General features: G+C 45.6%; 1 protein-coding gene across 2 annotated transcripts in view; it reads right to left on the bottom strand.

Moving 5' to 3' along the window:
* ETV5 (ETS variant transcription factor 5) overlaps positions 1 to 12,434 on the bottom strand; it is a 58,638-nt gene extending 46,204 nt beyond the window's left edge. Inside the window, exons 1-6 of one of the 2 annotated variants that reach the window (XM_058556165.1) lie at positions 12,325 to 12,434; positions 9,343 to 9,466; positions 9,070 to 9,188; positions 8,846 to 8,933; positions 8,677 to 8,724; positions 8,533 to 8,583 (exon numbers count right to left, since the gene is read on the bottom strand). In XM_058556165.1, coding sequence (XP_058412148.1) covers positions 8,533 to 8,583; positions 8,677 to 8,724; positions 8,846 to 8,933; positions 9,070 to 9,114 — 232 coding nt within the window. In that variant the 5' untranslated portion in view covers positions 9,115 to 9,188; positions 9,343 to 9,466; positions 12,325 to 12,434. The remainder of the gene's footprint in view (positions 1 to 8,532; positions 8,584 to 8,676; positions 8,725 to 8,845; positions 8,934 to 9,069; positions 9,189 to 9,342; positions 9,467 to 12,324) is intronic. The other variant, XM_058556164.1, reaches the window with a different exon arrangement.
* Positions 12,435 to 14,488: the final 2,054 nt, after the last annotated feature.

Below are 14,488 nucleotides of genomic sequence, written 5' to 3'. Positions count from 1 at the left end.
TGGGGGGAAAATAAATAAATAAATAAAATCTTTTAAAAAAAAAAAGAATGGAAATTGGGAAGCAGGGACTAAGTTTAATATTTGTCAAAATATAGAATACATTAAAGCCCTATGCTGCTTTCTCCTTATTCCTCAATAAATAAGATTCCACGGCTGGTGGCGAAGAAAAGTTATGAAAAGGGAGTTGAGGAGAAGCAGAGATGTTCTGACTCAAGGTATCCCTCAGCACACTGAAGTTATCACCACTGAATTATTCTCTATAGGAAACTTGCGGTAGGCATTCCAGGATCTGGTCTTTACTGTGGGCGGCCATGTAGAAGAGACATCCCCCTTCTTCTATTCTACCTTTTCAATGGGAAAAGTATAAAAGACCCTCATTAAGTGCCCTTTCAGGCAATTACAAAGCATTTCCAGGCACTCAGCTGAAAAGTGTTTATGTAAGCTGAAGTCCTCCTCAGCCCCTCTGGAAAAGCACAAATATCAGCATCCTTTCACACAGCCGATATCTAGGGTTACCTCCTGAGAGGTTTCAAACTCTCTCACAAAAGGACAATCTGCCCAGGCCTGCTCTTTTTTTAATAGGGAAGGGAAAACATTCTTACAGGACCAACTTATAGCAAGGGAAATATTTCAGAAAAAGAATCCTTACAGCCAAACACAAATCCAAACAGCCTCATTTCGGTCATGAGTATGAGGAGTAGGAACTAAGAAGTGCTCTTTAAAACCCTGAGGAAATTACGCTGGATTGTTACTATTAAGTTTCGTATTGCTTTTTAACTGATTGTCCTTTTTATGCCTATCATACAGCCCTGGTCTAGCCCATACAGCCCTTCGGGTATGTCTGCGAACTGTTAGCCAAGACGCTGGAGGATGTTTAGGGTGGGTACTACTTAGGTAAGTGTGCCCCTAGAACCTGGCCTCGTTCTGGGGTGAGGAGGCCATTCTGGTTTTGGAGTTGCTCAGAGGCTGGGTTCGTTCTGGGATGTTCACTGAGGAGCCAAGGCATTTGATGAGTGCCCAGTGGAAGGCCTGTAGCCATAGTGAGGTCTCCCATAGCTGCGTACCAGTCTGGGAAGTGTCATTTTAAAATGACACCTATCCGACCACAGTGGGAAATTAAACAGGAGAGAAAGGGCCGAGGAGTAGAGAAATTACAGCCTCGTGTGTCCCATGTTAAAATGTAAGCCTACGCAAGAAATACCTGCGTTGCGGCAGGCAAACACCGGTTCTTGAGGCCTGGAGTCAGGCCTGGAGCTTGGAGCAGAAAAGCAGGCAGGAATCTTCACTGGGAGCTAAAGCCACAGCCCCATGGGAAGCAGGAGATAAAAGGGCAATATCCTCAGATCAAGTCTCAGCAGCTCTCTCTCCAGGGCAGCTACACCACCCTCTCCTATTATCACTCCCTTTAGACAGCTACAGTCTAAAATGGGAGACAAAGAAAGGGGGGGTGGACTCATTGGTCAGTAGCAGCCCTTCCCCATAAGCCCAGACCACCAGCCTGGCAGTTGGAGGGTTAAAGTCAGCACTTAAAAGAAAACTCAAACCCCATTAAGCCCAGGGTCGGAGAACAAGGAGCAGCAGGGAAGCCAAAGGAAACTAATTTTGGAGGTTCTCCAAGCTGCCAATCACAAGCATATTTCTAACAGTCCCAGTGTTGTTTGAGTTGGTTGTTTTTCCACAGGCTGCACAATGGGGTCTGGTTATTCATTGAAAAAGTCTGCAAGGGAGCCCCGCCCTCCATTCACAACCAATTTGGAATGCTCCATTCAGGCAAGAGGGGGACTCCGCAGCTCAGCTCACTGGGGCAGACGGAGCAGGGCCCAGCTGTCGCCGCAGGGACGCTTGCTCGCCCAGTGTGCTGTGTTTATGTAAGAAACTCAGACACTGCAGGCGCCTGCCTGTTTTACACCCTCCGTAAGATTCAGATGGCCAAGACCTGGGCTGAAATCTGCAAGGGTGTGCAAGTCAGTTCCAAGTGAGGTCTGCAAGTGCCCTCTGGCAAAAGGAGAAAGGCAAAAGAAAACTATCTTGTGCTGCCCTGTTCAGATCTGACTGTAGCAATGGTATTTCTCCTGCCCCAGGGTGAGCTGGTTTGCATTAGAGGACAGATCTCTCTGGAAGGCAGCCTTTCCAGATTCCTTGTTTTCCATTCATTGCCAAGAGCTACATCGGGAGCCACCTGGCTTCCTCCCCAAGGGAGCCGGTCTCTGGAGACACTACTAGATTCTCTGGCCGCAGGGGGGAGGGGGCGAGCTACCTATTATGAACAGTTTCACAGTTCCTTTTCCTGGCTTTGCATCCGGCCTGAAAGGTTTATAATACCCCCCTGAACGCCCATGAGACATCAAAAGGGAAGAGCGTGGAGATCTAGGGTTGGAGGAGGAAAGCTACTCCAAGGACAATGCAAAGTACAAGGCTAAAAACTGGTTTGGTTTCTTAGAGATTTTTTCCAAACCTTCACTAATCGCCCTGAGGGAGATCTGACGAAGCCAGTCTGACAACCAGACTTTATTTCAAGGAAAAGCATACTACTTTTTGAAAATCAAATCCAGGAGATAAACTTTAGCTCTGGGGTTGTTTCCTCTTTTTCATAATATATTTGGCTATTTTCAAATGTCTTATGTTTACCTCCTCTCACTGCCTGCCCCCACCCCCACCCCCAGTGAACTCAGATGGTGACATGGAAGGCATTTCTCTGAAGTCTTTCTGACCACAGGATCCCCATTCAATGCCATCGCTGCTCTGCAGATAGGTCTCAAACTCCTGGCCTTTTAATAGCTAGATCTTATCCTGCTCCCTGGAATCTTGTACCCTCTGCTGCAACTTTCCCCTGGCTGCTTCCTCCTGCTAGGTAGAGGAGCCTCCTTTCATTGCTATGCAGGGTCCTTTTATGGAGGGGCTCTTCTCCCTGAGAACAGTTGCTAGTCTACTGTCATCTACCTGCCAAGCTCAAGGGTATACTTCCATTATGGTTACACACACACACACACACACACACACACACACACATGAGCGCGTGCGTGCCCACCCACATACACTCTAGGGCCTAGTATTTTGCCCCTCCTTTAAGCTGAGCCTCTTAGAGGGATGGGACAATGATAGAAACTGACGACCAAAGCCTCTGTTAAATGAGCTTGATGAGTTCACAAAATGAATTTTTAAAAAAGCAACCTAATCCGGTACTGGCATCAGCATGCCTGGCACTTGTCCAAGAGCTGGAAGCTGCAACATGACAAGACTCTGAGCTCCTTGGATTCTGAGTGGAGAAGCACTGTGTGCCAGGGCACAGATGGGGCCCCAGCTGCCTCAAGGGCAGCCATGTGCCCTAGAGGGTGCTGTCAGGCTTGGAGCCTGGATGTACTTTACCACCATTAAAACCTGAGAAACATGTGGAGGGAACAGTCTCTTCGGAGAGAATCACACAGCTCACCCAACTCCACACCAGTAACATTTTTTCTGGGACTGAAATTAAAACAATGATACTACTAGATGGTAGAATGACAGACAGTACAAATTCTCAGCTTTCTCATGCTACCCATGTCTTAATCTTGTAAAAGTGAGGAATGCTGCAAAACAGGGGAAAGACAGTAATTTCTTGATTGATGCCAGGATTTTATTACCTTTGGAATCTACATAAGGGATCTGCGTGGCAGACATAGATGTAATTCCCCATCCCAAGTCTTTCTTGCCAAACACAAAGGACTGGAAAGGTTACTGGGTTTTATTAGAGGACTAAGACCAGAGAGACATGGAAGAGGAAGAGAAAATCCATTGTTTTTAATAAGCCTAATTGAATTAAAGTTAGATGAAAACAGATTTTGTGTAAACATATGGCTCTTTGAGATAAATGGGAACTCTAGGTCTTGGGGCCTTAAGAATGTTGGGTTTAAGGATCTTGGAGGCTATCAAAACAGGAAGGATTTCAAATCATTCAGCACCTTCTCAGTGTGAGGAGTGGGCTAGCTAACAAAGACTTTGAAAGGAGCATTGTAAACCTGGAATAATATAGCCTCTCCCCTCCACACCAACCTCCTGCTTCCTTCCCCGCTCTTCTGCCCACCTTCAGAACTACCGGCTCTTGGAAAGGGTAAACTGATAGCCTTGACTCCCTTGAACCTCTTATTTTTAAAATGCCTCCTGTTTTCTTTCTTACCTTCCATAACAAAAAGACTTTAGGATGATCCTTTCAAATAGAAAGGGCCTGAGACCACAGAGTAAGTAAACCTAGAGTTTTGCTACAACACATCTGGGTCCAAAGCGATGTGCCCTCTCCAAAAGGAAGGCTCGGTCTTTACTAGATCAGGCTCATTTGTAGTTAAAAAAAAAAAATCCAGTTGAATAAGCTTATATCGAAACAGGATTAAGATCAACGTGTTTTAGGCTCAAGGGCTGTCAGAACAGTAATCCTATTTCCCCAGCCATCTATTGCTATGTATTTATGAAAAGTTGATTTTATCAGTTAATTAGCCAGTCCTTAGGAAATTACTCGTACTTCCTCCAGTCAGTCCATTCTTTTTGAAACACAGATCTAAAATGAACACTTCAGGGGGAAAATAAGGTCATTTGGATTTTAAAACAATTCTCTAAATGATATTTGGTTATGCAGGCCATGGTTTTACAATCAGATTTTATCATGCCTTCTCCCCAGCATAAAATATTTTGGTCATTCAAGATGCTGACAGGTAAACATGCACAATATCACAATGGAAACAAATCATATTTAAAAAAAGCAGAACTAAAATCTGCATTTTAAAAAACTACTATTATATACGCTAAAATCTAGTAATACCCTCAAGTACCCAGTCAGTTCAGAAAAATGAATGTCAGCACCCCCCAAATATAAGCACTTGAGTTCTAATCTTATCCATGGTTTTGATTTGTAGTTAATTCTGTGAAAATGTGTAGTAAAGATATGTACACAGCTATCCACTGACCCAGGTTCCCTGGTTTGGTAGCTGTATGTGTTAGTACACATATTTAGCTACACACACATTTATATAGATATATACACATACACACACTTATTTATAATATACATGACATATATATATAATATACACAAAGTTTTAACTGTACACACTAATATGTCTTCTAGGAAACATGTCAGTTTTATAATTTGTCTCTCTCTTCCAAATCCTAGATGGAAAAACTCAAAGCACCAAGATATTTAATAAGATTCTCAGGATCACAGAATGAAGAGAGCTGCAGGGTTGGACTGGGCTGCCAGCAGCCTCCCTAAGGCTTTCCTGAGGGCCACCTCTAGGTATCTGAAATAATGCGGCAGAGCCTTGAGCACACCTGAATGTGCCAGTACCCGCTGGCTCTGCAGCTTTGTGAGAGCTTCTTTAAGGTGATTTTATAAATTCTTTTCTCATCTGACCTACTCCTCCCATTTGCCCCCAAATCACTAGTTAGTTTCCCCAACTATCTCGACCTTCTATTATCCCCTCTGTAAAATGAAGGGGGTGGGCAAGACTATCTCTACAAGGGACTTCCAGCTTGAACAATCTGGGATCTTCAGGGTTACTTCTCAGGACCAAGGGACAATGTGGGGCACCAGCAGAACCCCTCTAGTCTATAGGTTGCACTTTCTATTCCCTTGAATTTGACCTTTAAGATTCCAGGTGGGAGACATTTTTACTAGTGTCTGTATTTGTGAGGTAAGGTGAAATCTGTATAGCTAGGAGTAAGCTGGGCATTTCTATAAGACTTCTAAGAACAACAGTTTCATTTATTCAAAACACACTTATGGATGGATGCCTACGGGTAGGAACCCAAATCTGGATAACTTACAAAATATAATCTCTTTAGAAGTTGAGCTTATAGTGTTTACCAAAAAAAGCAAGCCATAATCTTTAAAACTGACATTCTAAAATAAAAACTATTACCCACATTACTTAGTATTTCTCTTTCTCTCTCTCACACACACACACAATGGAAAATTAATCAAATCATTAACAGGAAAGGTAGACTATTACCAGTGGCAGGCCACAGAAGAATATTTGTTCCAAATGTTTCTGCTACTGTAAGGAAAAGGTTTTACTTTACCGTGTAAGTGCAAGTTTGGTTTATAGTTCATTGATTGAGTGACTCAAACCAACTCATAAGGCTTCATTAAATTTGAATGAGTTTCTCCCCCTCCCCTGGAATAATCATGGGCTCTTCCAGAAAGTGACTGGAATGGAATGGCTCTGCCAGCAATCGTGTCTACACTGTCAGTCTCAACTGCACGTAACAGTCACACACAACAGCAAAGACGAATGGCTCAAGGACAACCTCCCCCCATTTGTGTTACTCTAAGCTCTAAGGTAAGGCGATCTATTTGAATCTATCCTTCTTGAAGCTCCATCTCCAGAAATAAGAGTCAGAGATGGGGAATGAATTATTAAAAGATTTTTCAAGGCTACTCAACCATCTGCTTTATCCTTAAAAGACAGAAAAGCTCAACCTTAAGAAGTTAAAGCAAAAAGCAAACAAAGTAAAAAACACATCCCACTTGGTAAGCAGAAACATCTCCCCAAGCACCTCCATTTTAGGGATGGCATTTTAATTAAAGAACTTCGCACATTCTATTCGCTGAGCGGGAATTATTTCTCAGGAGCCAAAACACATTTATTGATTCCTTCACGTTAGCCTATTCCTGCAGATAAATATCTCTCCAAATATAAATCCTGTCTGCTGATATCTTTCTCTAAAGAACATACCTTTGCTTCGGTACATGAAATCAATCTGAATGCAGTCATCTCACCTCCTTTTAACTCTTGGGTTACAGAGAAACAAACAAAAGTGTCGCAAAAGCATTTCAAAGAACCTCTGCCAAGAAAGCCACCTCCCAGACAGACTGCAGTTTATGCTGCTCTGAGCAAGAACTGGAAAGGCTGGGCCAAATTGTCAACACAGAACAAAGTGGGATTACAAATCCTGTCTTTTATCTTGCAAACGCACACACACACAATTTGGGTTATCTTTATTTAGCCTTTCAGTGGCAAGCTTCCCAATCACTTTAAAGCAATCAAAGGGCAATAATTAACATGCATTTACTTTCCTATAGAAAACATCCACAGCAAGCTGTGACAAAGCTAAGGTAACCCTGCATCTGTGGGTTACAGTTTACTCCCTTTGAAAGTTTCATGGCATTGCGACTTGGATGTGAGGCCTATCATTAAAGAATGTTTAGCTGATACCTCTGTTCTTTCATTTAATGATTTAGAACACCCAGCTTTAACTTAGACCCACAGATACCCTCTCTCTTCCTGTGGCATTTTTATACAAACATACACACAAGAGAAAAACAAGCTGGGAAGAATTTGTTGGTGCAAAATGCGAAATCGAATCCTTGCCTGGCTCAGGTGCTTGCTATTATAAACTATGACTAAGAGACATGAATTTCTCTATGATGCAACTCTCAGGAGACGCAGAATTTTCTCCGGGCCTCTCTTAAACCTGCTCATTCGCCAGTGACTAATGCTCTCTAGAACTGCCTTGTGCCGCTCAAATTTCATCAGCCAGCTTTGTCCTTGATAGCTCTGCCTGGACCATAAAAGCTCCCAAACCTGTTGACGACAGCCTGGAAAGATCAGTGCAAAGCTAACCATGACCCTGGCAGCACTGAGACCCATCTTTCGAGTTCCCCACTGCATTTGTTATCTCAATGATATGAGCACTTAATGACCATTTTAAGAAAAAGTTTTTACTCTTCAGTGATAGCTAAAAATCCCAACAACTACATGAAAAAATAAAGGTGGTCACTCTTTGACTACCCTTTGTCAACTTAGGGGTAGAAACAAAATTGACAACATGTTGGGTGAAACCACAATTAACTGGAATCTTCCATTAACTATTTTCTGCACCTTTAAAAGAAAAAAAAATATCAGGCTCATAATTGGCATCAAGGACTTAATTTATAAAACAAACAAAAACATTGTAAGATAATGTCTGATTAATGGATGTTTGGTCCAACATCTTATCTATAATGTCAATTAATTGATAATTGAGCTTGAAGCCTTGAAATATTCTTAGCCAAAAAGAATTTTAGGATGAAATTATGTTCAGTGACTCTTACCCGCAATAGAATAAAAAGCACTTTAGAAATAATTTCAATAAGGAACGAAACACAAGTTTTGGGGGTTAACTTTGAATTATTAAAAGAAACAAAACACAGGGGCCGGCCCGGTGGCGCAAGCGGTTGGGTGCGCGCGCTCCGCTGCGGCGGCCCGGGGTTCGCTGGTTCGGATCCCGGGCGCGCACCGACGCACTGCTTTGGCAAGCCATGCTGTGGCGGCGTCCCATATAGGGTGGAGGAGGATGGGCACGGATGTTAGCCCAGGGCCGTCTTCCTCGGCAAAAAAAGAGGAGGATTGGCGGATGTTAGCACAGGGCTGATCTCCTCACAAAAAAAAAAAAAAAAAAAAGAAACAAAATACATCCCACTGTCCAAATATGCTGGCTACAGCTGAAAAGAGTATTCTAGACATGGATGATCCAAGACCAAACAATTTCAGAACAAATGGCCACCACTAGAAAGGTACTTACAGTTATCAGACTGAAAATCGGGGACAAACTGTTCATCATCAGGAACTTGTGCTGGAAAAGAGATTTTTATTTTAGACCTTTAAGTTTTATTAAAAAGCATAGCAACATGTTTTATATGGAAAATAGGACAGCCAAGAAACTTGCCTTCAGCTAACCAAGCCTCTTGAAGTTGACTGAGATCCTGAAACAACTCTGGAATTGAAAACAGAAGATACCAGAATGAGGAGAATTCCTCAGCTAGGGAGAAAAGTCTACGGCTGCTTTCATTAGGAGCCATTTGAGGAAGCCAAAACACAGGGGTAAGCTTCACTACCTTCCGAATCATGAGCCAGATCTGTGTCCAAAAACTTCCTCTTTCTGTCAATCACAGGCCGCCCTCTACAGTCCTCTGATCGCGATTTCTGAAAGAGGCCAACAGACAGTGAAGACTCAAGTGTAATAAAGGGGTCCAAAGGGGGTCGTACCACTAAACCAATAGGGAGAAGACACATATTCGACAAGGGAGGACAAAACAAACCAAAAGCCACATAAACTTACCCCTGGGACCATAAAAGGGACTTGCTGATCATAAAACCCATCCATGGTGCTTCCAACGTCTCTAATACCACTTTGAAAGGTTTCAGCATTGAGTAATTTCTGGGGGGAAAGGGGTCCTCCTGTAATATGAATTTGGGAGATTTTAACTGAGGGGGGGAATAAAAAGAGAAATAAAGTGATTTTATACTGCTCTTTCTTTAGGGCCTGTGCAAAATCACTACCTTTCTCTGAGGTACTTAAAGCCCACTCAAGGTGCAAGCTTTACAGACTAACCTTGGGCTTGATTGAGGGCATCAAAGGTTCATAGTATATTCAGTGCCAAATCCATTTACCTAGTCATCCTTTTCTTCCTCTCTCTTTTTATCATTAAGATTATAGGTTTGCTACTATCTGTCCCCTACAAAACAAAAAACAAAAACAAACTCCAAAAAACCTTATTTTCATTATGAAAGGGTGATTTCAAGATTCTCTCTAACAGAAGATTCTCCAGGGCATTTGTAGTGTTAGGGTTTTTTTTAGAAATAATTTAATTTTTGACAGTACAATGACAGGAAGTAGAGAAACTGGGTTTAAGTATTCCAAATTATTGGCAATTAAGAACCTGACATACATAGCGTTTCTAAAAGTATTTTGTAGGTCAGTGGTAAAACACTATACATAGTTTCAGGAATATACTGATCAGAGGTAGACTTACTGTCATACAACTCTTTATTAAAACCTAAACCTTTGGTCCAAACAGGTGTAGCGTCTGTAATGTCACAAATATCTCCACGGCAACTTACAAAGATATCTGTGATATCTCCAACTTCCAAAAAAATAAAATAGCTATGAAAAGTAATGGATAAAGGAAACTAAATTCCATTGCACATATGTTAAGTGTATCTGTACCAGAGATCTTAAAAAAGCATTAAAAGCAAAAGATCCATGGAAACAAAATTCAGTTTGTTTCTTATAGTGAAGTAAATTTTTCCCAAACATGACAAAAAAAATAAAATTAAACTTGTTTCCACACTGTCAAGCCTTGGGGCTGGGAAGACAGGTTGGGGGTCAAAATGGAGAGAAGGGAGCTTTTTCTAATTTGGGAGGAATAAAGTAACAATTTTAGGAAGGTACCATCTTCCTGAACACTTTGTTTTGTTCTCCAAATAAAAATGCAGTTAAGTCAACAAAATGGGGAAAACATTAATTTCACTCACCCAAGCTCTAAGCAATGCAAAATGCTTAAGGATAATTCTTTTGTTTAACTTGTATACAAATTTTAAACAGGGAGTTTTTTCTCAGCGGGCAATTCCATCCAATTTGTTTCTCACACTGCCTGGAGCATATCAAATTTTCGTTAAGTGAGCAGGATACGAGGAAACCCTTTAAGGCCAGCCTCGTCTCAGCACTTCGGCCCAAGTAATCAGATATTTTCAAAGTCAAAGAGAAAGAGCGAGAAGAGCAAAACTGCACACAGTTCATAACTTTCTAGAAAAACACTCCCGCTAGCCTGCCTGCATGCCTTCCATACAGCGCTAAATAACGTTCGGAATAAAGCCTCTTTCTCAAATGTCACCAACCCGTATACAAAATCTGAGAAACAGCAGTGAGTTGAGGGGCATGAAAACGAGTCCTCTGTAGCCTTCAAAAATCTGTCAGATTAAATCATGGCCTTAGAAATTCTGTAAATGTCTATTAGGCGAAGGGGACAATGGGTAGGAGATCGAAGGGGGGGATTTTTCAGTCTTGTGATGAAACACGTTGCAAAATACTTCACCCCGAAGAGCAAAAATATCTTTTAAAAAATTAAATAAAAGAGAGAAGCTGCCATGAGCGAACCCAAAAGAGGCATCGAGGATCTTTAAAGCAGCCCTCAGAGTTCCAGGGCTAGAAAAATCATGTTCAAAGTATAATTTTTTTTTAAGCCTGAAGGGAAGGCTCGAGTTCATCCAGGAGTTTCAACCACTTCCTTTGTGGCCCCCGCTTCCCGGTGCCCCCAGGAAAACTTTAACACGGTGCAGCGGCGCGATCGAGGCCCCTCCCCCGCGGCGCGCAGCGGGCCTAGTTTTATGAATGGGAGAGCGAGCGGCGGCCGCCACATCAGGTAAAGGCTGTAACTGGATCCCTCGCGCTAGGCCCCATTCACAAAACAAGACACACTTCCACCCAATTCCCAGCCTTCCCCATTCATGAAAACTCCTTCAGATGCGCCCCCGCCCCCACACCCAGCGCACGCCCAGCCTCCGACGCAGGCCCCTCACCCCAGCGTTTTAGGAAGAAAACTCAATGCTTCATTCACAAAAATGGAAAGAAAAAAAAGCCGCAGGGAGCAGCAAGCCAACGAAAGAAACCCACTTCATTCATAAAGTCACCCACATTCATAAAAACGAGCTTCGGCTCTGGGGGCTACCAACCGCCCCCAATTCCTCCCTCCTCCAAAAACAACCTCCAAACATTTCTCCTTGGCATTCCTCCTTAACCAGGAGTTCGGTTCCCCCCAGAGGCCCCTGCCCTCTGAAAATGCGGTCAGATCCCTAATCCAGAGTGAGGCTCCAGCATCTCTCCACCCCCTCTCCGCACCCGTTTTTTTTTTTTTTTTTTTTTTCCCCACCATCCTCAGGCCGCTGTACTGATGCTCCCCGATTTCTCGAGAATCGCCGTGCAGCCTGACGCCCTCAGTCTGCTGGGGGTGGGAGCGAGGGGATTGGGTGTCCACTTTCCACAACCTGAAACTTGCAAGGCCTGCATAAGTTCCTGGCCGACCCCAAGCCCGCAGGCTGCACACGCCTATGTCACTTAACCCCTCCGGGTGCTGGGGGGGGCCATCACCTCTCAAATATTCCCTCTAAGCTGCTTTCCGCCCCCTCCTCCCCACTGCAAAGCTCCGCCGAGCGTCTCTTCTCGCGAGCCTCCAAGTCGCCTCGGGGCTCTCAGATCTCCAGAGACTGTAAAGCCCAGCAACTCCGCGCCCCCCATCCCCACCCTGGAGCCCCCACACCTCGCGCTCCCGTGCGCCTCCCCCGCGACGTGCGGAAACCCGCTCTCCGTGCGCTCCGGAACCGTTAGCCGCCCCCGCCTGACGCCTCCCAGGAACCGAACCGGACCGGGCCGCGGGAGGAGGGAGCAGTCAGCCCCGCGGGGGCTCAGCCCAGATAGAAAGTGCACCCCGACTTTGACGATTCTGAATCAGCCCGTGAACTTTCGCCAGCTGGGCCCTGCAGACCCGTTCCCGGACCCCCCCTCCGATGCCCCCCTGCCCCCTCGACGCCCCCTCACCTGAGGCGGCGGCTCTCCTCCCCTTGCAGCGGCCCCGGGGCGCAGGCGCGCTCACGCACGCGCGCACCGGGCCTGGGCGCCTAAGCGAATCGCTGGGCCGAACCGCTCCAGGGACGCTGAACCGCTCCGCGCACCAGCGGCTGGACTCTGCGCCGCAGCTGCCAACCAGGCTGGATCTGTGGCCCGGCCCCCCGCGGCTTGCTGCTCCGCCCGCCGCCATTGGCCCGCAGCCGTAGCCCAGCCGCGTTCCCATTGGCCCGAGGTCGCTCCCGCGGCTGTCCATCATCTCTTGTTTACCCTGTCTGCGGGCAAATCCAGCCAAGCCGCCCCATCAACTCCGGCCTCCATTGGTCAACGGCTCGTCCCTCCCCGCCCCTTAGGGGTCTGTTTTACATAATTTATGCACCGGGGGCCATTGGCCAATCAGCACAGGCTTGTTTATATAATGAATGTAAGGACGTTTTTCATTCATAAAAAACGCGACCTGAGGGGGAAGCTTAGCTGAGTCAGTGAAGCACTTAAAGGGGCCGAGGCCGCGAGGAGCCGCCGTTACTTCCCTCCTCGCAGCTCTCCCAAGTTTTCACCGGGGTACGGCTCTTCCCCCTTCCCCATTCACCCCCACTTCTCCCCCGAGCAACACCACCTCCAGGAGCAACACCACCTCCAGGATCGGTCCGCTGGGCGCCAGACGTTCACAGCTGCAGAACGAAGCAAAGTTATCATTTTAGAATTCATGCGACAGGAATTCGTCATTCCATCCAGAGAGAAACTCGCTGACCGACCTGAGCGTTCGGCCCACAGAAACACAGAAAACGGAAACCGAGCCCTCTAATCTTAGTTACCTTTAAGAGAGGCCTTAATTTCCTTTAACCAGGTTTCCAGTGGGGAAGAATAAGCAGTATCTCCCTTTAAAATCTGAGCTTTCAAACAGAAACTATTTTATACCCGCAAGGCCTAAGGCCCGGCCAAATCTCGTCTTCTCCGCATGTTTAATTGCAGTTGATAACCTCCTCCAGGGTGGGTTTTGGACCCGATATGAGAGAGGATGGGCCCTCCAAGAAATCCTCTCTGGGGACCGCACCAACCAGTCAACTGCCCTAGAAACATAAATCGCTCCGAAACGGGCTTGCAGAGTTAGACCGCCTGCCTCCCTCCGGGGCGGCTTGTTTTCCATTTAAGTGTTGAATGCAAGATGGTGCATTTGCGAATTAGATCCCGTGCAGCTGGGAGCGAAGAGAAGATGCTCTGCTTGCCAGACGATCGGGCAGTAACTGCAATTGCTGAGATTCTTAACAGGGTGTTCCAGGAAACAAATAAATAAGCAATCCTCTCCCCTCTCCGCCCCCTCTACCCCCTCCTGTGAAGGCCATGGGGCGGCTCTCTGCGACCCCCCAGGACGCTGGGGCTTGTGAGGGAGCTTTTCTGTTCTCCTTCTGTTGGTGTGCCCTGCCATTCACCCCGTGTGCCAGCGGTGGGGAGGAAATAGCCACATGTTCGGAGAAAGCCCCTAGTAAAGGGGTCTCCAGGGTAGCCAACTCTGGAGCTGCCCCCTACCCCCCCACCAGAAATGCAGTGTGGATTTTTAGGAAAAAAAATATTTTCTTTAAGTCAAAATTTGCCCACCTTCTTTTCTGCATATCTTAAATAGAGCAGGTGCTTGGTCTGTTGTTTATAATCTAAGAAATGTTGGAGTTCATCTAAGGAAACTGGAGTATCCTGATTGGGTCCTGGGCCCAGCACAGACCTGGCATGAGCTATTGACTTTGGGAGAGACTGAGGTGGGCCAGAGTTGATGGGTGGGAAAGTGCTCTGTACTTTTTTTTTTTTTTTTTTTTTTTGCTGAGGAAGATTCACCCTGAGCTAACATCTGTGCCAATCTTCCTCTTTTTGTATGTGAGCCACTGCCACAGCATGGCCACTGACAGACGAGTGGTGTAGGTCTGCACCCGGGAACTGAATGCAGCCCCCCAAAGTGGACCATGCAGAACTTAACCACCAGGCCACTGGGGCTGGCCCTCCGAACTTTTAATGAGAAGCTCTATGCATTTCCTAGCGGAGCATTTTTCTACTGACCCCAGCTCCAGTAATGCTTTCCCTTGGTGCCTTTCGTTACCCCCCAAGTAGTACCATTTCTGTTTGGTGGCTGCAGGTTTTTACCCTAGCC

Source organism: Diceros bicornis, chromosome 15 (genome assembly GCF_020826845.1).
Source record: "Diceros bicornis minor isolate mBicDic1 chromosome 15, mDicBic1.mat.cur, whole genome shotgun sequence".
Classification (NCBI taxonomy): domain Eukaryota; kingdom Metazoa; phylum Chordata; class Mammalia; order Perissodactyla; family Rhinocerotidae; genus Diceros; species Diceros bicornis.
Note: the sequence above shows the minus strand (reverse complement) of the source record. Positions and strands in the feature narration are given on the sequence as shown.